The sequence below is a fragment of the Delphinapterus leucas genome, chromosome 6 (genome assembly GCF_059928025.1).
Source record: "Delphinapterus leucas isolate spDelLeu-1000000601 "Yukka" chromosome 6, BTC_Dleu_Yukka2, whole genome shotgun sequence".
NCBI lineage: Eukaryota > Metazoa > Chordata > Mammalia > Artiodactyla > Monodontidae > Delphinapterus > Delphinapterus leucas.
The window spans coordinates 115,058,231-115,082,327 of record NC_143134.1 but is presented as its reverse complement, the minus strand read 5'-3'; the positions used below and the strand labels follow the sequence as shown (position 1 = coordinate 115,082,327).

General features: G+C 42.8%; 1 protein-coding gene across 6 annotated transcripts in view; it reads left to right on the top strand.

The window, feature by feature from the left end:
- MAPKAP1 (MAPK associated protein 1) overlaps nt 1-24,097 on the top strand; it is a 230,645-nt gene that overhangs the window by 194,639 nt on the left and 11,909 nt on the right. For 5 of the 6 annotated variants that reach the window (XM_022578739.3, XM_022578738.3, XM_022578737.3 and 2 more), the window contains one exon: nt 9,457-9,594. The exons of the other annotated variant lie outside the window; for it this stretch is intronic. In XM_022578739.3, coding sequence (XP_022434447.1) covers nt 9,457-9,594 — 138 coding nt within the window. The remainder of the gene's footprint in view (nt 1-9,456; nt 9,595-24,097) is intronic. 6 annotated transcript variants of the gene reach the window in all.

The window sequence follows — 24,097 nt, the reverse complement described above, 5'->3', positions numbered from 1 at the left end:
CGCTTGTTTTTACCTATTGGGCAGGTCAGCCTGGTTTTCCCAGCACAGGGTCTCAGGCTGAGAAATGTTTTGATAGTTGTGCCACTTGTGCTAACTTGACTCCTTCACCTTATCATTTGTCCACATTGACCATCCCTATGTCACCAAAGGAATATGTTACTGAATACATAATATACCATGAATCCCATCTGTGTCATTACTGCATATATAATCTAACATAATTCTGTATAGGGTTTACAGATAAAGATTATATTATAAAACAACCTCTACCAGAAGTTTTCATGGTTACCTCCATTATCTCTTCATAAAACAATCCATATGCATAATCATAACACTTGTGATCACAGTAGTTTTTTAACAAAAGCATCAAGTACAGTAGCACATACCTTAGAGAAAGCAAAGAGATTTCATCTCATAAACAACTCCAAGTTTGTAATGGCTGCCCAGAGCATTGTGCTGAGGTAGCCTCTCAAGCTGCATCTGAGGGCAACATAAACTCTGTGATTGATTAAAAATGTCTGCCTTGGGCCTGAGCATGATGAGAGGCAGCATGTTTGCCATCTGTTGTCTTTCCTGGTTTATCCTATTGCAGTTATTATTTAACCCTCCGGTCAGTACCTAAAAGCCAGCACTCAAAGAAGACCTTATCACAGTATTATTTTTTAATATGTACTATGCAAACTTAAGAAACACATTACAACACAAAACTACGTGAGTGGAAGCAACAGCTGTGGCCTGGACTTTATTACTCCTCAAGCTCACTCTGACACTGAAAGTAGGTCATGTGCTTGTATGAATAAAATATTCACCCCTGTTATTTTCCAATGGGATAGTTCAAGTCATTACGTAATCTGGAAATTCATGTTCTTAAGAAATGGATTGATCTTCCTTCCACTCTTCCATTTCATATTGAATACTAAGGAGATACCCTTCTCCATTCAAAGGCACTAAAACGTTCATGAGGAGACTTGCATCATGTTTAACTCCAGGATCCTGGGTCCTTGAGTAATTTGAGAATGCAAATTCTAGCATTCCAATATTTTTTAAAATATTTATTTATTTATTTATGGCTGTGTCGGGTCTTAGTTGCAGCGTGCAGAGTCTTTCGTTGTGGTGCACAGGCTTCTCTCTAGTTGTGGTGTGCGGGTTTTCTCTCTCTAGTTGTGGTGCATGGGCCCCAGAGCACATGGGCTCTGTAGTTGTGGCATGCAGGCTCCAGAGCGTGTGGGTTCTGTAGTTGCGGCACATGGGCTCTCCAGTTGTGGCACGCAGGCTCTCTAGTTGTGGCATGAGGGCTTAGTTGCCCCACAGCATGTGGGATCTTGGTTCCCCAACCAGGGATCGAACCTGCGTCCCCTGCATTGGAAGGCGGATTCTTAACCACTGGACCACCAGGGAAGTCCCAGCATTCTAGTGTTAATAGTAATAAACTAGCAATAAATTCTAGTATTAAATAATTGTTCTCTCCCTGTTGTGACAACATTTTCTGAACCAAAATTTGGAATAGAGTTTATCAAATCCTAATGAATTTATGAGGTAGCAGGACAGATACTATCAAGACTGCCTCCAGAAAATTTCTTTACCACATTAATGCTTAATGCAGTGATCAAGTCAAGGGAAAATCCCCTGACAGGGAATGTCGGAAACTCGAGAGGCTTTTTCTAACTGTATACTTTCCTCTCTGCTCCCAGATCTGCCCTTTTGAGAATTCCTGTTCAGTAATCCACGGTTACTAGTGACAATGTGTCAGGCTCCTCAGATGGCTGAGAAAGAATTAAGAATTGGAAAACATTGAGAACCACTGGCATAATAGAATTAGTGGGAATCGGATACGTGAGAGTTTGCCAAGGTTCCGTATTCTTTTTACCACTTCCTCATCCTTGGCACTTGAGCTCTGACAATGTACTGGGGCCTGGGCGTAGGGACGATCAGGTTTTTCCTCATTCTGCAGGTGATATTATAAATTATCTTAGGAAGCACAGCATTACTGCTGTGTTTGTGGCGCACGGTCTTTGTTGCTTCGTGGCATGTGAGATCTTCCTGGACCAGGGCTCAAACCCGTGTCCCCTGCACTGGCAGGCGGATTCTTTTTTTTTTTTTTTTTTTTTTCTTTTGCGGTACACGGACCTTTCACTGTTGTGGCCTCTCCCGTTGCGGAGCACAGGCTGTTGGACGTGCAGGCTCAGTGGCCATGGCTTATAGGCTCAGCCGATCCGCAGCATGTGGGATCTTCCCAGACCAGGGCACGAACCCGTGTCCCCTGCATCGGCAGGCGGACTCTCAACCACTGCGCCACCAGGGAAGCCCTGGCAGGCGGATTCTTAACCACTGCACCACCAGGCAAGTCCCTGTACTGTCATGCATTTGATCACTGTAAACATAATGCATAGTGAGACAAAGTGGGTCTTTTTAAGCCCTAGCTTGGTAGTATGGGATGTGAATTATGGTTATAGCTGTCATTAATGGGTGACATCAGACAAGTCATATCCCCGCCCTGAGCCTCAATTTCTTCATATGGGAAATGAAAGCCCCAGACTTGGTGATCTCTCATTAAGCCCAAACAGCCTTTGTGTCTGATCCTGTGGGTAAATTCAGAGAAGTATCAAAGACTTCCCTGCCTGCTCTGTAGATGCTATCGATTGGCTGTATAAATTCAGCAAAATCCACTCTGGCCAAGAGTTGTTCAGTGACACTCCCCAGGGGCTTTTCCAGGCTTTCATAGGCTCTAGGTAACCTGAAGACAAGAGGACTGCAGAATTGTATAAAAAGCTACTCCAGGATTTAACAGCAGTGGGGCTTTTGTAGTCTTGGATTCACAGTTGTAGGAAATTGATGAATGAACCACAGCTCATGATGTCCAAGCAAATAAGCAATAACTCAGGAAATACACTGAGGCGTGGAATGTTAAATGCCCTAATTTTTGCCAAACTGGTGTTTCAGCTTACTAGAAGGGTATTTTAAGTGTGCCTTGTGGGGCAGCTGTGCCTTCTAAGAGTCAAGCATATAGGAAACAGCTGACATGTTGGAACACACACGGACTGGACTTAGTCCCATAGACCTGGGCTTCAACCCCAGCTTTGCCGTTTTCTAACTTGATTCACCCTGGTCAAGTACATCATTTCACCTTTCTGAGGTCATTTTTAATAATAATTTTGATAATAATTGGGCCTTTATTATGTGCCAGGCACTCTGCTCTTTTGTACATGCTTAGGCCATTCTACCTTCATGACACCCTAGGAGTTGGTACTGTTGTTTCCTCATTTTACAAAGGAAAAAGCTCAGGCTCACCGAGGGAGAAGTAACTTTGCCCAGGATAATACCAGTGAGATCAAGATCTCCAGATTCATGACTTGGAGACCTTGTAGGGCAGGGGTTCCCTAGCACAAACGTTTCCACAACTTCCAGATGTGAGAACGTTCTTCCTGATGTTGAATTGAACTCTTGGAGGTTGCTGGGAAGAGGTTTGCCCTCTTGGTGATGGGAGGTTATTGCAAGGATTCGTGGGGATGAGGGCACTGGGCTTCCCAGGTGGACAGTTGTTCTGGATCCCGGTGCTTCCAGTACTGGGGTATAGAGCCGGTCCCAGAGAGAATCACCTCCCACCCCCACCCCAGACTAGCGCCGGGCAGGTCCCTTGTTCCTATCCCTCCCAGGGCTCTCTGAGCTCACTCCCCTGTCCTGACCCTCATCACTGGGTCTGTATCACATCCCTTAGCCCAGTGCCTGACTCCGGGTAACAATAGTCATGAGAAGTAGTCGTATATGTCACTAGCTATGGATTAAGCACTATTCCAAGCACTTTTACAAGTCTTACTTCACTTAATCCTCATAACAAGCCCATGAGGTGGATTTTATTATCATCACCATCTATTTATAGCAACTTTCCCAAAGTCACATAGTTAGGAAGTAGGGAAGCTGATACCCGAACTCAGGACTCTGTGACTCCAAAGTCCCCTATTCCTAACCTCTCTGCACTACTGCCTTTAAATGTAAAATGGGCTGCTACTGCCTTCCTGGTAGAGATGTGGTGAGCTCTCATTAAGTTGCTACACACAAAAGGACCCAGCGCAGGGGCTGCCCCAAGTAGGTACCCAGTCTGTGTTAGCAGAAGGTGATATACAGGGCTCATTTCCTCTTACGGGAATCTTTTGGTTAGCTAAAACAGACAAGGGTCTCCTTGTGATAACTCTAAAGCATTGGACAAATAGTCTCCCAGAGAGTTGTATATACATTATAGTTGCATTTTTGTTTATTTTGAGCTGCTTGTTAAGGAAGGATTTATGTGCTGGCGTTGATGGAGGACAGCAATCAGGCAGTGTTTTCTGCCTTTGACAGTTGGTGTGATAGTTTGCTTCCAGTGAAGTTTGACTCACTGTATCTGGAAGCTGTCAGAAGTGAGAACATGAAAAGGTCATGACGGATGGCTTTGGATAAGTGGGTTGGGGAGGAGAGCTGGTTAAGGAGACAAATGTTTCCGAGGGGAGGGGCTGACTCCGGCTGCTTCGGGCCAGCCCCCATCCTCTCCTCCTCCTCACCGGCTGGGCTGCTGGGGTGGAGCCTCCCCAGGACCATTTGTCAGAGTGGCACCGGGTTGGGTATAACACAGCTCCTGGGGGCCCTTCCCAGCAGTCCAGCCCCTCAGGGACTGGAGAACTGCTAGGTGGAAGTAGTCTTCAGTTTAGGATCACTTCTCATGATTACCAGTTACAGAATTTAACATACTTACTTCCTCACATTTTAAAAATTGGGAGGGAATTCCCTGGCGGCCCAGTGGTTAGGACTCCACGCTTTCACTGCCAAGGACGCGGGTTCAACCCCTGGTCGGGGAACTAAGATCCCGCAGCTACATGGCGTTGCCAAAAATAAATAAATAAAAAATAAAAATTGGGAAAGAGTACTGAATTCTGAAGTAGAAACAAACAAAGTCAACTTTTAAAATGATGTTTGTTTTTATTTTTGGTGAAATTTCTACTTTGGAAAAATATAGAAAAGGATGTAATCCCACTGGCCAGAGTTGACCACTCTTACCAATATGAAGCATATCCTTTTGATCTCTTTTCTATAAATATTTTTCACCTAGTGTCATAAGAATTTTTCCAAGTCAGAGCTTTTCTTACACATAATTTTTCATGGTTGCATTGTATTCTAACATGGTTGTATTAACTCTTGTTGGCCATTTAAGTTGGAGAAATGTAAACTTAACAAAAGCCAGCTTCCCTTGTTTTCTTGGACGTATGTTTATAATTTGAATTACTATAAAGTAGTGCATAAATGACACTTTAAGGAGTGCCTCTGCCTTTCCTTCAGTGACTTTACACAAAAACTTTTCAGAACCATGCTCAGTGGTCAAACAGAAGAATATTGATAGGATTCCATGCTCCAGTTTGCCATGTATGAACAAAAATAGGTGTACATTTATTGGCACATTTGAATATTATTTGTTCCTTGGTGAAAATTGAGAGAGGAAACTAAAGACTAGGTGGGCAGAATTTCTTACCACATCTCCTTGACCTAGCTGAATGGGGCCGTGCAGAGCAGTAGAAAGTATCATACCTGGGAACCAGATGGCTCTGAGTATGAACACAGCTTTCCCACTTAAAAGCTCCCCAGCCTTGGGCTTCCCTGGTAAAGAATCCACCTGCCAGTGCAGGGGACACAGGTTCGAGCCCTGGTCAGGGAAGATCCCACATGCCACGGAGTAACTAAGCCCATGCGCCACAACTACTGAGCCTGTGCTCTAGAGCCCGTGAGCCCCAACTGCTGAGCCCGCACGCCTAGAGCCCGAGCTCTACAAGAGAAGCCACCGCAGTGAGAAGCCCACACACTGCAATAAAGAGTAGCCCCTGCTCACCGCAACTAGAGAAAGCCCACATGCAGCAACGAAGACCCAACGCAGCCAAATCAATCAGTCAGTCAATATCCCCAGCCTTAGACAAGTACCGTCATCTCTCCTAGCGCATGTTACGTAAAACACCTCGCACAGTCCCTGCAGAATAGTGCAGTGGACGAGGGGACAGATTCTGGAACCAGATGACCTGGCTTTCTTCAAATTCCAGCCTTGCCACTTTGTAGCTGTGTAAACTTGGGCAAGTTACTTAACCTCCCTGTGTTTCAGGTTCCTCATCTATAAAATAGGGAAAAACATAGTAACCAACTTCATAAGGTTGTTGTGAGATTTGAATCAATGCACACAAAGGATTTCTAACCTTTCTGGCACATAGTTGGTACCAGTTAATGCTTCACCGCTCTTTGCCCCTGACCTGGCCTGTAGTACCAGCCTCCAAACTGGTTTCCTCTCCACCAGGCTGCCTCCTCCTGTTTGCTTCCCGGCTGGATTCCACAGACTCTGTCTTCAACAGTAGTGGGGTCTGGGTGTGCTCAGGAAAATGGGCTCCGGCAGTGGGCTGCCACTGTCCAGCAAGAGCGAATAGGGTCCTGTGGGGCCGTGTGCCCTGCTTTAAGAAGCCGGACTCACGTATCTCAAGTAGGGTGAGGTTATTTAATGTACAAAAGGATTTTTCCCGTCAGGAAAGATTCCCCTACAGGTTTCTTTAAATAGTGACTCCTCTAAGCAGGCGAGTGTTTTACAGATCATTAACTACTTGACTGAAAGCCTGCAGGGCAGAGAAACTTAAAACTAAAGTGTTGGGAGCCCCTGCCAATTACAGATCAATCCAAAATGAAGATAAAGTATCTCTGAAACTAGAAGTCACTGGGAAAATGTGATTTGATTCAGAAAAAAATCTGATTTACACGCATCTCTTTTGGAACTCACCACTTGTTTAAACGGTGTTCCACCTGCCTGCCTGTCTTGAATCTAGTGCGCTTGTCTCCCACATCTTCATCCCCAAACTGCAGGCTTGGGGTTCCCCTCTGTGAACAGTGACTGCACAATAACCCCAGGAAAGGGTGTCTTTGGGAAAGTGTTCTTGTGGCCGAGCAGAGCTTAGGCAATTGATGCAGAGATACAACCCATAATGGATAAACTATACAGTAAGAATTTGCAGATAAAAATAATAGAAGTTAAAGTGTACTTTACATGATAAAAGAAAGATGAAAGAGGACGAGAGTCTGTTATATCTGAGATGGTTACAAGAGTCCTGCTTTGTGAAGTAGGCTCTGTTGAAAAGATTGATGCAATGGGGAGTGACCTTGGCTTGGAGCAGGAGCTGGTGATGTATGTATGCGCATCCCTCTGCTAAATGGACCCAGATTTGTAGCACTAATATACATGGGAGCCCAGAACCAAACTCACTACGGCAATAAATCAACAGCCACTTTGGGTGTCATTTCTGGTTTATATTCCACTATTGTTCTATCACTTAAATTCATGTCACTATCATCTTTTCATCTGGAACAGTTTTATATAATTTTCCAGTGGAGTTACCTGACAAATCCTATCAAATTAACAAGCTACATTAACAATATTGACTGACTACGGCTTCAGGAGTTGCAGGGCCGTAGAACAAAATTTTAAAACCATGTCTCTGATGATGATCTTTCCCCCTCCCTTTCTGAGAAAGGAATGTGGGGCAGGGTTTATTCCACATAAGAGATCTGCACATTTATTTTGCTCTGCTCGTTTTGACTTTTATAAATGTCAAAACAAGAAGCAGGAGGGAAAAAAAAACACTACCAACAACCACGGTGTAAGTACTTTTCTTCTTTCAGGGAACTATAGAAATGTCCAGATCTTTAACATTTAATGACCAAATTGGAGGGAAGAGTGTAACTGGGTAATCTATTTTAAGTGAAATGTAATAAAATTGGTCTCCTGATACATTCTCGCCCTCCTGAAATCATCTAGACCTGGACGTCCAGAGTCAATTGGGCTTATGACGTTATGCCTAATTGAAATACGGTGTTCCTGAAATATGTCTAATGACAAATTCCAGCGTTCGATTAATAAAAAATACCAATTGTTCGTCTTTTCCAAAGACCACACGGTAATGACCAGGGTTAAGCAACTGAACTGCAGTGTCTCCTTCAGACAGCAGGCGAGACTCTTCCGCAGTCTGTCCAGTCTCCTGCCTTTGTCTGACTGCTGTTTGGGATTTCTTTATTCATAAAGTAAAATAGAGATGAATGGAGCATGTGGCAGAACTAATCACTAGGATTTTGTTTGTTTTCTTTTTTAATTTTAAATTTGGTCTGACTGTGGTCATTGTGTTCTTTTGATTTTTGTTTTTTAATTTAGCTATTTCTTTTATCTACCTTATCTTATGGCCTACTAAGTTTTCTCACATTATATTTTAAAATTTCTAAGTGTGATCCATAGGATGAAATATGTTAATTCTGGTTGTCTTTTCTGTTTCAGTATGAACTCTTGATTGTTTTAATTATTTCTTATATTTTTACTTCATTTTGCTTTTTTTCACTTTGAGCCTGACCTTTAAACTGTGGCCTAAAAATTAATTAGTTTTAAGATTCCATCTGGGGTCCACTCTGGAAGGATATTGAAGGGTTTTGTTTCACTTCATGAACAGATTCCTCGATTTTCAGTAAAAGGAAAAAGAGAGCATCTAGCCAAAACCTTTGTGTCAGGCTGGGCACCTTCTGCTTGGTGATACCAGGAGAGCAATTGCTGTGCGTTTCTGCAGTTATCCCAGGACACCCGCGATCCCTGGCGTTACCTTGGTTCTCCTAACACCTTTGCTCCCAGTCACTGCACAGTGTGTTATGTCTTTCACAGCTCTGAAAATGAAACCTGAAGTCCCTGTAGTTAATGTTCTGGATTCCTGTTAGAAAGTCTTTGTTACATAAAGTGCACACCCAGTGCTGTCTCTTCATCGGTGGAGAAGCAGTGACCTCCACAGCCTGAAGCCAGGCTCCAAGACTTGAACTTGGAATGTTTAATGTGAAGGATCCTTTGACTTCCTTTAAGTACAGTATGGATAATTATTTAGTGTCAGAGAATTATTTAGTGTGAGAGAGAGATTTTTCCTATTTTTAGTGTGCAAGATTTTTCCAGATCAGAAACTCTTCATTGGTAGCCTAGGTATTTAGGCATAGGTGATGTTACAGCTTTATCTGTCCAACCCAGATCTTCTAATGCAAAACAAAACAAAACAGAGACCACTGATCAAAATTGTTTAAATGAACCTTATCTCATAGTAACTATATTTCATTAACAAAATGTAGATAAACTCTATATTGTATCTGTGTTATATCTAAGGAGGTAAGCTTCTTAATACCTTTTTGTATGGTTTTTGATTGTTCCCCCTCCCCGGCTCCAACCCCAGCTCACCCACCCGGGAAACCAGACTGCAACTTCTCTGTGCCATTTGGAATCTCCTTATGTCTGTCTTAAGAAGCCTATGGCATTCCCCAAAGCCCTAGAAAGAGCTCATGTTCATGCAATTTAGGATTCGTAAGACAGGTGAAATGATTACACTGAAAGCACTTACACCTTGTACTTCTTGTGGCTTCTTTTTTGTCCTCCCCTTGGCCTTACAGGTATCTCTGGAGACAAAGTAGAGATAGACCCAGTTACGAATCAGAAAGCCAGCACTAAGTTTTGGATTAAGCAGAAACCCATCTCAGTCGATTCTGACCTGCTCTGTGCCTGTGACCTTGCTGAAGAAAAAAGCCCCAGTGAGTAGTCCCTTTTATTTATGTCTCCTTCCGCTCTTCCTCCCTTCCCTTCTGCGTGCTGGGTACCAGGAGAATATATTGCCACTGTGTCCTTTTTTCCTTGGGTCTGTTTAATTCATTACCAGAAATTTCTTTTAATTAAATGGGATTGCATTACGGTGCCCAGAGCCTGACATGGGCCCCTGTTCTGTTCAGTCTTGAGGGCAGTAGAGAACCTCACAGTGGTTCCTGACCTCAGTAGCCCCCTGCTGAGGGCTGGGGGCACAGGGGCAGATTCCTGACGGGAATCTGCACTCACCAGAGCCCTCATTTCACTTTGTGCTCCTTTCCCCTTCCCGTTTGGGTACTGGACCTGTCAGACCTGGACCTGCCTTCTTTCCTTGCCAGATCGAGGGAAGTTGGAGGATTTCCTGTGGTGGCTGAAGACTAGATTTAGATATCCATCATGCCAGAGGTGTCATCACCCTCCAGATAATTGGCAGCTGCATGACCTACCAGCTCGTAATTAAACTCCTGCCTGGTCCTGCAGAAGAGATCACTGCTGGGTTGGCACTCCTCTGTTTAAATTATCAAAGTAGATATAATCTGGGTGTATATTTTAGCGTATTATATTTTTGCAGTTAAGTAATTGAGTGTAGGCTTTAGATTAATCATTTTTAGGGCTTCAGTCCCATCAAGAGGCAGAAAGGACACAGATTGCAGTGATATTCCTCCATGGAAGAAAGGATGATTTGTTAGTTGCCTGGAGAAGGCTAGAAGACAGTGGTTCTCAAATCCAGTGCGTTACCAGCACTGCCTGCAGAGCCTATTTAGAACGCAGCCACCCAGGACCCACACCAGTAGGTTCTGATTTAGTAACTTGCAGTGTGACCTAATAAGCACCCAATTTGTGTTAATCCCCTTTATTCCAGTGTCTGCTAAATTGGGGAACAAATATAAGGAATGACATACTTAAAAGGAACAGTAAGAAATCTAAAGGCCAGCAAGTGTCTGTAATATGGCTCAAATTTTTGAGATGAAACTGATTAAACAGGGGCTTAAAGAACAAAAACTCGGCCTGCGAACTGGGCACATGTGCCACTTGGCCTCATTTATGGTTGGGTATTTAATTGTTTTGTCAAATACAGCAGTGCTGGGCTACATGGTCTCCTCTTTTCAACTCATTAGCCTACAGCTTAGCAAGAAGGGAGAACATAGTGGTGCAGGGGAAAGGAGTCAAAGCCATGCCCACCCCACTTCCCACCATTTCTGTCATCCCAGTGAGGCCTCGATGGCTTGCAGAGGCAAGATGGTTGCCAGAAGGAGTGGTGAGAAAATCGCCTGCTACTCTTGGGCCCTTGCCCCAAGGCGGCCAGATTCCATCTGCCTTTAGATAAACATCTTCTTCCTAATCCTCTCACTCCAGCCAGTCAACCAGTAAAAATTTCATTGTTCCAGCATCTTTCTTCCCAAGAACTCAGAATGCTTTGAAAAGTAACATTTTATAAATTCTCCATGTCTCTGAGAAATGAAAGGCAATCACTTACACGTTGCATAGGGGGATAAACTGGAGTGGAGAGGTTAGAGAAAGAGCTAGAAATAGGATTCAGATTTCCCTTACATTCACACCAAGACACTCACTGTGTCCAGGAGGGCTGTGATTCAGGCACCAAATGGTAAAGGATGTAACACACCCAACCTAGGAGGGAATGAAACAGATGCACAGCTACCACCTTTCTGTTGCCTCTTAAGGTCATTCAGTCAAGAAGTAATGTAATTATCACACATCTGTGAGAGCGAGGCCAAGTTCCAAGCATTAGGGATCCAGAGCAGATGTGGGCCCCACCATTTCAATACGACTGTATTGACAGTCGAGCAGGAGAGTCTTTTGTCTTATTCTTAGACCCACGGAACGGTTCTGTGTAAAAACCGCACATGTAGGTTTTGTAGAGGTTTCCCCCTCTCTCACTCTGGCCCCAGAGATCTAGAACTATGACACTTTCCTGAACAGAGAGGCACGCTGCCTGCCCCAGTGAGATACTTCTGAGTCCCCGTCCCCAGCACAGCACTTTCAGACCTTGTCCCTCAAAGCTCTGGGTTCTCAGGGGCCAGGGTGTGTGTGTGTGTGTGTGTGTGTGTGTGTGTGTGTGTGTGTGTGTCTGTGTGTAGGGCAGAGTTGGGCATGAGGCCTCCCCTTCAAACAAAGGATTCTGCATTTAATCCCTACCAATTTGGGGATCCTGCACTCAAAAAGTCAATTGATAAAAAGGATTTTGCTGTTTTCAAAAAATGTTTGAAAGTTGCAGGCTCACAGAATAAAGTTCAGACTCCAGCACAGCCTTTACGGACCTTGACTCCTCCAAGCTCATAGCCCGTAATTTCTCATCCTGAACTTGAGCTGTAGTCACTGTGACCACAGTGGTCACTGTGAACTACTGGCACACGAACACACCTTGAATTTTGTGCTTCCGCTTTTCCCATTGCCAGGAATACACCTCCACCCTGACCCTCTCTTTAATTCATGGACACCTCAGTTTCCTCACACCCGGCCCACTCATTTTTCAAGATCCAGCTCCAGTGTCAGACTCTCTCTGTAATTTTGCCCCCAGGTGTTTGCACACACCTCTGGTAAAGCAGCTCACACACTGAGCTGTGTTTATTTGAGGTCTGACCCTGTCTCCCACCCCCATCTCCATGCTTAACTCATTGACCAGAGACTGGTTTCTGTATTTTCGTTCCCTAGCACACTGCCTGCAGGGTTGTCCTCAGTGAATGTCTTGAAATAGAACTTAATGAGGCCAGAATTGAGAAACCGAAAGTTATTCAACATAATTTATGTTGTAAAGTGCCCAAAACAAAGATGTATTAAATGAATCAGCTTGATGCTATTATTTTTTTTTATGATTTCCAGTATCTTCATCAAATTAATTCATTGACTTAATCTAAAAAGTTCATCTTCAAGAACATCATCAGACCACAGAATTAATCTATGCGGCTTCTTCTTCTTCTTTTTTTAAAAGATTAATGGTAACCCTTTTTATCTTTTGTGTCTGTTGAACCTTAGAAAAAACTTATTTTAACAGCACTAAAGAAATGAAAGTCACTATATTTCATAAGTTTAGCCTGTGATCTTTATCAGCATAGTGATGTATGTTTGTAGTTGAGTTTACATCAAAAATTCTTGGGGCCTTCTTAAACGAATTATGGCAAAGAGAGAGAGTCTAGAAGTAGATAAGGTTTTTGATTTCTGCAGTATATTTCCTTTTTCATGTTTTTATCTCTCATAACACAAGTGTCTTGCCGAAGACTAGAACGTGTGACCAACTGGAATAATTTAGTTGTGAAAACAGAGCAGACATGTTATTAAACAGCCTTCTTTACAAAAAGGCATTAACTGTTGGGAGGATAATGAAGTTGTCCCCAGTCTTACTTGAGACATGTTTGTCAGAATTTTGAACAGAAAAGAAACGGTTTTTAAAACCTCAAATATGGCCAGTTTGCAGTGTTTATTGAAAAAGCTGCTGTCAAACCATTAATTTGGTCGTCATAAAGAACACAACTCAAGTTTAATTGATGCTGTATCCAAAAAGTATGTGAATAGCTGACTTGGCAAAGGGACTGAGCATTAGAGCGCCTGCAGTGAAACACGTAATTACATATATTGTGGAATCAGAAAGACCCAGACTCTGAAGCCATACTCCATAAATAGCAATTCTATGGCTCTCTTTCCTTCCCCTAACTTCTACCTCATAGGCCATGTTCTCATAGGGAAGATTTATTGCTCTGTCCCTGTGAGTGTTTAAGACCTGGAACTTAATGACTAAATAGATACATGCCTTTAAAAAAATTGTACATATAAATATGGACGCTTACAAAAGTTAGTTGAGAAAATCAGTGTGTCAACGGCCCTGAGAAATTAAGAACACATTCTGCCTTAATAGATTAAAAAAAAAAAAAAAAAAAGCTGTACGCTGCCATTATTATTCAAATCAGTGATTTCTAAGTCTGATTTTGCCACTCCTTAGGATATCTTTTGCTGTTTGAAGGATGTCACAAACCTCTAAAAGATGAATTAATTCTAATTTCATTTTAACTGAACAAAGACGTATACATCATATAGGAGAATGTTTCCATCAGAAACGACCATGGTTAAATTGTCTCAGAAATAATTCTCCATCCTTATACAGGTCTAGATGTAGGCTTTAAATGCAGTGGACACTCTTTTTAAGTACTAGCCTCAAATTCCAACACTGAAACAAAAGAAAGGGACCTTTCTGTGAAATTAGCACCCGTCGGGGACTCCTGGGCTGTATTTAAATAAAGTACCAGACTTAAGCGTGCCAGGTCTGGTTTTATCGTAAGAAGGTCGTGCAGGTTTAGAGTCTTTAAAGGAAGCAGCCTATCATTAAGAAATCATATTTAAACTTTAATAAAGTAGCTGTCGTCTTTATAGCTGAAAAGAGCTCTGTATCTCAATTAAGTATAGATGATCTAAAATCTTAAGGAAGTAACGTAATAGAGGTAACCTGATTACATTCTCTTGCAATAGTATAATTTAAAGGAAATCGGATTCTGTTGATGCTGGTTGTGTTGGTGGGGGATTGTTTGTGTTTTTTTTTTGGTCCAAAACACTGTTTGGATTCAGGGCAGGAGCTCTTTGAGATTGTGAGTTAACCACAACTGCAGGAGACTCTTAAGCCCTCGTGAATAGAACCTGCTGGATATTTGAAATGAGATTCAGTTAAGGTTATGAGTTAAATTAGCTGGGTTTACTGGTGACCTCCCACTTAAATGAATCTTTCTTTTCGTAAGTACTTGACAAGATCTGTAAAGTAGTGTATTTAATTTACTAATTAAATTAAAGCTACTGAATAATGATTTGTCCACATTGATTTAGCTTAAATAGAAAAGACCAGCATTGTTGTGATCTTCAGCAACCTTAATGGCCGAGCCAGTTAGACACAAAGGCCTCTTGTGTTTTATAGGTCAGAAGGACATAGGTAAGCCCAGGCTGTAATTGAATTGCCTGCACTGCACCCTGCAGTTGCAGATTTCCTTTGCCTTCCCGTTCCATTGTTGCACTGGGGCTTAAGAGAATGTTAACGTGGTAATAGGCACAGGGCCTTCCCCATTATACGTCTTGCTATCGAGCGGTTCTGCATGACTAGTTAAAGAAGATGGCAAGAAGATTAATGAAAGCAGGGCTAATACAGAAGGGGGTACTTCTGCAAGACTTCTACCGAGGAGATATTAGAGCTGAACCAGAGCTTGGCTTTTTCTTTATCCTGTGACCTTTGAACCTGCCTTACTGTTGAGAGCTGCCAGGGAAGTCGACATTTTGATTGATGTTGGTACACGAGTCAGTCTTTCCCATTGAATTCCACATCTGCACGAAAATAGCTTTTCCAGCAGAATTCATACTGGCTACAAGTGATAGCCAAATTGATGGCTGAAATGCTTTTATGTCGTTTGCATTTAAACCTAAAGGTATTTGATGGTTTAATTCAGTATCCAGTTTTCATAGATTATAAGCATTCACTTATATGTTCTTTTTTTTTTTTTTTTTTTTTTTTTTGCGGTACGCGGGCCTCTCACTATTGTGGTCTCTACTGCTGCGGAGCACAGGCTCCGGACGCGCAGGCCCAGCGGCCATGACTCACGGGCGCAGCCTTTCCGCGGCATGTGGGATCTTCCCGGACCAGGGCACGAACCCGTGTCCCCTGCATCGGCAGGCAGACTCTCAACCACTGCGCCACCGGGAAAGCCCCACTTATATGTTCTTAATGGGTTTATCAACTCATGGTGAAAGACCAGTATTAAAGAGTATTCAAAGATTTGCAAACAGAGCTCCAAGGAGGCTTTATGGAGGAGTAAAAGCAGTCATCTAACAAACCCTTCACCATTCTTAGAAAAGAAAGATCAGTCAGTCTGAGGGCCCAGGCAAACTGACTTGGAGGTTTTTGTAAATAAAGTGTGTGTTTTTGGAAAGCTTTCCATGGGGGAGTCTGAAACCTTGCCTCCGCACCCCACCTGAGCCCCAGCTTAGAGGCTGTCTTGATCCATCCAGATGCTGGGTTCCCTGACCTTGACCTTGGGACACTAGCATTCCATCGGAAAGGGATTGTTATGGTCTGCTTTTAAGACAATCCAGTGCAGGCACGAACCTCTTCATTTGTTCTCACTAATTTTGTTACCTTGTTTGTGGAGCTGCAGGCCTCTAGCGTGTGTGCATGTGTCTGTGTGCGCATCCCCCACCCCTTCTCCCAACAAAGGAGAGCAGGGAGACTGGGAAAAGGACTCAGGTTTTGTACTAAAATCAACTTGGGCACATCACAGCCCATACACTGAATCCTCTGACCACCTGATTTCTTTTCTGCCTACTTGACAGGGGTAATTCCAGCAGAGAACACACACACACACACACACACACACACACACACAAACACGTTGACGTGACAGGTATTCCAGTTCCTAGAGGAGAGGCACCCAGGAATTTTGTCATATTCTCTAGATGCTCGTGAGAATGTGTGAGAGGGAAATGAGGGTGAGCATTCAGCTACCACTGGGTGAAAGAGCTGCACCCCAAGGTGGGTGGGTGGGTGAGTGTCCATGGCCGTGCTGGCATACTCTATGCCTCATAAGGTGCTTGCATTTATACTCACATCCTAAGGTTCTGTCGATTCCCAGGGGGTCCAGGCACTTCAGACATCAGGTGGGCAAGCTATGCTGTGTTTTTATTCTCTGACAAGGACTTATTTCATAAGTTCCAGATCAAATACGGTAAGTACTGCTCGATTACAGAGCACAGCAGACTCTAACGTGTTAAATGCCCCAGTTATTGAATTGCCTTTTCACAAGGGTACTCTGGAGCACAGTCAGGAGCAGGCAGTGCCTCGTCCTTCTAACAGATATGTTTCCCAGCCCTGTTAAAAGGGGTCTTCATCTGTCCTGTCAAAGGGAGTCTGCTGGGGTTTTTTAGTTTAATTACACTATCCAATTAAAACTCCTTGCTGCATTTGGATGCGCCTCTCCTTGGGCCTGAGTGGAGATGACATTTACAAGGCTCGCCTTTCAAGCAGACAATAGTGTGATTGATGAGGTGCACGTTCAGTGAAGGAGGCAAGTGCCTGTGGAAGTGCCGCTTAGTGCATTTTGATTTATTTATCATCTTCTTCCAAAACAAGGGAGCTGCTGGGAGATGGGTTCTAGGCAACAGGGGGACCACCTCAGTTTTTCCAAGTGTGTGGGAGGGAAAGAAAGACCTGGCGTGTGCCACAGGATAAAGGTGGAGAAACACTGTAAGCGTGAGGCCAGCTTGCATCATCGAATGCCAGACTGCATTCTCAGGTTCTCTGACCCAGTTTGGTTTACAGTAACCTCAAGCTGTGATCTGCTGTTAAATAGGCCATCACTGTGTTTCAGGGAACAGTTGCTGCGGCTGGATAACACTGGCCAGACCCCTGAGAACTTAGCCTGTGGGAGCCAACTCAGCATGTGTCCCGTTGACTGACCTGATCATTATTAACTGACACCTGACGTTTGCACTGGACATGCCTAGTTATGCTCCCAGCTGCATCCTCCAGCAGTCCAGCAGCTTCTGTCCAGGGGCTACAGTCAGTGCTCAGTGGCTCTTTCTCTCACTCTGCCTGAACTACACTGAACATTTAAAAGTTGCTTCTAGGGACTTCCCTGGTGGTCCAGTGGTTAAGACTTCGCCTTTCAACGCAGGGGCGTACAAATTCGATCCCTGGTTGGGGAGCTAAGATCCCACATGGCTTGCGGCCAAAAAAACTAAAACAGAAGCAATATTGTAACAAAGTCAATAAAGACTTTAAAAATGGTCCACATCATGGGACCTCCCTGGTGGTGCAGTGGTTAAGAATCCACCTGCCATTGCAGGGGACACGGGTTTGAGCCCTGGTCTGGGAAGATCCCACATGCTGCAGAGCAACTAAGCCCATGCGCCACAATTACTGAGCCTGCGCTCTAGAGCCTGCGAGCTGCAACTACTGGGCCCGCATGTCACAACTACTGAAGCCCGCGCACCTAGAGCCCATGCTCCGCAGCAAAGAGAAGCCACCGTAATGAGAAGCCCGTGCCCCGCAACGAAGAGTAGCCCCCGCTCGCCACAACTAGAGAAGGCCTGCATGCGGCAACGAAGACCCAACGCAGCAAAAAAATAATACATTAAATAAAAATTTTTTTAAAAGTTTCCTTCAATTAAAAAAAATGGTCCACATCAACAAAATTTTAAATATAAAATAAAAGTTGCTTTTGGAATTTGGAATCAGCCAAGAGCAAGTGAGGCTCTAACAAAGAGATACGGAGGCACATTGGAGAACTTCTCAAAGTTGTAGTGAAAAGGCAAACCCAGCATCTTGTTCTTAACCTACTATTCTGTGTACCCTCAGCATATGATAGATGGGACCACTGTGCTTGTCTCTAGTTCCTGGAAAAGAGGTGTTTAGTACAATGTGTGGTCTCTGGAAGGGTCAACATTCTGAATTTAGGAGGCAGGCAGTTCTACTCTGAGCCCTTCCCATATTCATTATCAGGTACTACAGTTGCTCATGGGAGCTGTTGGGGGCATGTTTGCTCACTGCATGACATATAAGAATGTCTATGTTTATGAAGAAAATTGGCTGGTACTGAGACACTCAGTGGGTTTTCTTACATTCTGTGTAAACTTTCTTCATTTTTCCCTAAGACTTACTAATAAATGAGAAAGAATTTCCTTGTGTTGATTGGAATATTGATATCTGTTAGAGTAGAAAACATTTCAGGGGTATCACCTTTTTATCCTCCTGGGAGAAGCCTTCTTTTTGCTATTAAATTTTCACTTAATTGTTGACTTGGGCCTTATAGACCCATAATAACAAAACAGTTATGTAGGTATAATGGAAAGTTTACAGACATTTACATTTTCCTAGATTTTGATTACCATTTCCTCAAATTCTTTTTTTTTTTTTTTCTTGGTTGTAACATCAGAAGAGATCTGAATTGAGAAGAGGGTAAGGGCAGAGATTGTTTCCTACTGAAGAAATCTGTGTGAAGATTTCTCAGCTGGATAAATGATTGGAAGAACCTGTTTCCCTTGCCTCCTGCCAAGCTCCAAACTGTGTTTTCATAATAAATAAATGGAGTGCTTAGATTTTAAGTTATTCTTGTAGACATGGAAAAAGTAAGCCATTCTTTCATTAAATTCAAAATATGTATTGCTTACAAGACTCCCATAGGCAACTTCCAGGACAGGGTAGCTGTACCCAGATTAGCCCTTCTATCATAAATGACTGGAAAACTGCACAAAATATAAGAAACTGTTTGCAGACATTGAAAAACAGGCAGTACGGGACAGTGAGCCCTGAGAGAAGGGCAACAAATGAGCTGAGACCTACTATCACTTCAGCTTTCTTCCAGGGTTTCCCAAGGAGAGCATAGCAGTCTCACTGACCTGGGAGACACAGATCAGAGTTGGGGGAACTGAAATTCAGCAACTGAAATTAGCAAAATTAAGTATGGAGAGGAGGGAGCCCTACTGAGAATGAGCTCTAGAAAGATGCCTTTTAATCTTCTGTTGTATACTAAGCTGTGTGTGCCTCCTGTGGGATCTCACAAGTCTGGTCAAAGAACAACTACTGGGGAGCTATAAACTAAAGTTCTGGCCAAAACTCTAGTTCATAGCTCCCCAGTAGTTGAAGCATCCAGGACATTTACTAGTAACTCTGGAAAGGCCGTATCTTAGGAGCAAGGCTACACTAGCCCTAGATTAAAGACTGCCTTAATTCTTAATAAAGTTTTAAACGGATTCCTGAAAGGATCAATCTGATCCACATGTAAATTAACTGACTGCCAGAACAAAGCCCAATATTAGCTAAAAGATGATGACAAAATGCAAACATCCCACACTCGAACGTTCATAGTGTCCAACTTTCAATAAAAAATTATGAGGGGCTTCCCTGGTGGCGCAGTGGTTGAGAGTTCGCCTGCTGATGCAGGGGACACGGGTTCGTGCCCCGGTCCGGGAGGATCCCACATGCCGCGGAGCGGCTGGGCCCGTGAGCCATGGCTGCTGAGCCTGCGCGTCCGGAGCCTGTGCTCTGCAGCGGGAGAGGCCACAGCAGTGAGAGGCCCGCGTACCGCAAAAAAAAAAAAAAAAATTATGAGACATGGAAAGAAGCAGGAAAAAATGTGTCCTGTAACCAGGAGAAAAATCAGTCAATAGAAGCAGAGTCAGAAATGGCAGGGATGATAGAATTGGCAGATAAGTACTTAAAAATTCATATTATAAATATGTTCAAAGACTTAATAACTCAAAAGGAAGAGAAATGGAAACTTTAAAAAGAACCAAATGAAAATTCTAGAGCTAAGAAATACAGTACCTGAATCAAAAAATTCACTGATGGGAGCAAATCAGGAAGATTAGGAAAAAAGGTCAGAGGGTTAGTTATCTATTACCACATGACAAATTGTCCCAAAACTCAGTGTCTTAAAACAACAATGACATTTATTTTCTTACAGCTTTGTGGGTCAGGAATCCAGCACAGCTTAGCTGGGTCCTCTAGCACAGGGTCTCTCACTAGGCTGCAGTCAGACTGTCAGCTGGAGCCAGCAAGTGTTCTGACATATATGTAGTTGGAGTCTCAGGGAAGGTAGAGAAAACTGTTCCAGATTTGATTTAAAATATCAATCCACCAATCTTGGAAGTCTAAAGAAGGCCAAACAGGATAAATACAGAGAAAACCACATCAAGGCACATCATAATCAAATTGCAGAAAACCAGTGATAAAGAGAAAACTCTTATGAGCATCCAGAGAAACCAAGATAGGAAGTATTGCTGACTTCTCACCAGAAATAATGTGATCCAGAAGACAATGGAGTCAACCTAGAATTCTATACTTAGTGAAAATATCCTTCAGAAATGAAGGTGAAATGAAGACATTTCCAGACATTCCAAAAATAAAAGAGTTTGTTGCCATTAAACCTTTACTATAAGAAATATTGAAGGCTGGAGGGGGAAAAAAAATACCAGATAGAAACCCAGATCTACCCAAAGAAATCAAGCGTACTCAAAATGTCACCATTAGCAACTATACAGAATGAACAAAGGAAAAGGAAATAAGTGAGACCTCTTTGAGTGGGGATAGACAAACTCTGGCCCATAGGCTAAATCCAGCCCACCACCTATTTTTGTATGGCCTAGGCACTAAGAATAGTTTTTAACATGTGAATATTTGCAATTGATTTGATGATATGGAACATTAACTTTGAACTCCATTTAAGTGAAATGTTACCCACCCATCCCCCAAAAAAAATGTCCTTCTCAGAAGTAACCTGCAGTAACCCCAGAAAATACATTTGATGATTATATTTTGAATTTTGTCAGCTAAAAAACGTAGAAATTCTTTTTCTCTTGTTATATAAGTATCTATAAAATATCCTTAATTTTGCCTCTTGGCTCTCTTAGCCTGTCTGGAAAAGTTTGTTTATCTTGGAGAGTGAGAGCAAAAAGACAAGGGAATCTACCATGTGCCAGGCAGTGTCCCAAGTGCTTTATATGCAGTACTTCTTTTTTTTTTTTTAACATCTTTATTGGGGTATAATTGCTTTACAATGGTGTGTTAGTTTCTGCTTTATAACAAAGTGAATCAGTTATACATATACATATATATGTTCCCATCACTACTTAATTCTTGAAACAACCCTCTGAGGTTTATATTCATTTATTTTAGAAGTCTCAGATTGTTGATTTTTATCCTAGGATTACTTAATCTTAGCAACAACTCTGTGAGACAGATATTATTCCCATTTTATAATTGAGGAAACTGGGGCTCAGAGAAGTTATGTAACTTGCCTAAAGTTATATATAAATGGTAACAGAGGCTTATATTCTTCCCTCTGCCACTGACACAAAGCCAAGTCACTTAAACTTCTGTGCTTTTTGGATGGAAGAGTATCCCTAGCCCCAACTCGGTCTATGAAGTCTTATTCCTCAACAGATTTTAACCATGCTTCGTTATCTGGTTTCTCTTCCTAAAGGATATTAAGTGCAGAAAAATAGAAGGTGGATAAAGAATTACAGAACTTAATAATAGAGATAGTAGGAAGTTAAAACTGACGAGAGTTGACCAAAAATGAAACAAAACAAAAACTGTTAAAAATCAGTCCAAGAACTCAAAAAGCACAGTGGTATGGTAATATGGAACTTACTATTATAATATGGAACTTAATATTTAGTGGTGATATGTAGAGCCTTTTGCAACTCTGAAGAAATCATGATACTCAGTACTTGTAAAGATGGACATGATAGCACGGTATTTATTTTCCTTATACTCTAATACAGGAGGAAATTTTATCATATGGATTTTTTTTAATTTTATTTATTTTTTTAATTTATTTTTGGCTGCGTTGGGTCTTCGTTGCTGTGCTCAGGCTCTCTCCAGCTGCAGTGAGCGGGGGCTACTCTTCGTTGCGGTGCGCGGGCTTCTCATTGCCGTGGCTTCTCTCGTTGTGGAGCACGGGCTCTAGGCGTGCGGGCTTCAGTAGTTGTGGCACGCGGGCTCAGTAGTTGTGGCTTGCGGGCTCTAGAGCACAGGCTCAGTAGCTGTGGTGCACGGGCTTAGTTGCTCCATGACATGTGGGATCTTCCTGGACCAGGGCTCGAACCCACGTCCCCTGAATTGGCAGGCGGATTCTTAACCACTGTGCCACCAAGAAAGTCCGATTTAATAGTTTTTACACTTCTCAGTTTTAATTTCTAATATAATAAATATTGATAGATATAGTCCACATGAACAAAAGCTTTTGGAGCTCCTCAGTAATGTTTCAAAGTGTAAGGGGATTCTGAGACCAAGAAGTTTGACAACTGCTGATTTAGGGTCTTGAAAATCATCTAAAAAGCTTGGACTTTATTCTGAAGACAATAGGAAAAGAAACACTGTAGAGTTTTAAGTAGGAGAGTGATATGACCAGATGTGTGTTACAAAAGGATGACTCCTCTCGGTAGATGTTTGGATCTGAAGAAGACATGACCAAAAGTAGGAAAACCAAGAAGAGGCAACAGACGGTCAGGACCTCGGTGAGGGCTGTGGTCACAGGATGGGAAGGGATGGAAGATGAATATATGAAAACTATTTAGGGGACCAAATGCTTGGAACTTGGTAAGTAGTGAAGCCTCCAGTTGGGCTAACAGACCTTTAGATTTAAGGGGAAATGTAGAATTCAGTTCTGGATGTGCAACACTGCAGGCCATATGAAGATGGCAGCTGTACTCACTGGTTGGCCCTGAAAGTCTGGAGAAAGGTCCGAGCCAGATATCTGCTTCGGGATCATCAATATCTGGGTAGTAGTTAAAACCTAAGGGGCAAACCTGACAGAGGAGAAATGGAGTTAAAAGAGATGAGGGTCAAGGACAGGACACCGGGGAAGACCATTATTTAAGAGAAAGATAAAGGACAAGAAGGTCACAAAGGACATATAAGAAACAGATTGACTGGAGAAGTCAGTTGAAAAATCAGTTGACTCTGGCTTCCTGGGAAGAGAGGACTGCAGAAGTATCAGATACAGCTGAGAAGCCAAGCAAAATAAAAGCCGAGAAGTATCTACTGGATCTCTCAACATAGAGGTCGTGGTGACCTTAGCAAGAGTGTTTTCAGTAAATTAGAGGAAGGAGGGAAATCACATTGCCATGGGAGTTTTTATAATCAGAGAGCTTTAATTATGTTTATAGGAAGGAGCCAAAGGGGGCAGGGGGAGGGGGTGAATGACACAGGCAAAAGTGTTAAGTGGATCAGACTCTGTCCCTGCTCCAGAGGTCAAAGAGGTCATCACAGTTACTGGGGCCTCTGCCACCATCGGGGTGCTCGAGAAGGAGCACCAGTCTTTGCCAGTTGAATTACATTGAACTGAAGCTCCTACAGGCAGCTGGGAATGCTGCTCGCAGTGGAGACCAGACCCAGAGGGGGTGTTCAGCCCAGAGACCAAAGCATCCCAGGCCATCCATTTCCCACTGCAACGAAGAGTAGCCCCTGCTCGCCACAACTAGAGAAAGCCCGCGCACAGCAACAAAGACCCAATACAGCCAAAAATAAATAATAAATAAATAAATAAAAAGTTATTTTAAAAAAAGGGAAATCCAATGAGAGCTCTCCACCCACTTCCAAGCCAGAGGAACCAGAAAACATCAGACCCTGGAAACCCATTTTTTTAGAAGTATCCATGCCTGATGTAAAGGAATTCAGAAGGAATCCAAATACTCAGAGATGTTCTTCATAGGCTTATCTATAATACTGGCAATTTTATTAGTAACTTAAATGCCCAATGGAAAGATAGTAACATGAACCATGGCACACACCTACTTGTTGGAATAAAATACAGCTGTTGAAAAAGATGGTTGTGGAGACTATGTAGCAACAAGGAAAAGGCTATGCTAAAATGTTAACAACAAAAATTCTCCCCAAATTTTACTATACAATCTGATTACAACTGTGTGAAAACAGACATGTGAGAATGACTAGAAAAGAGACCA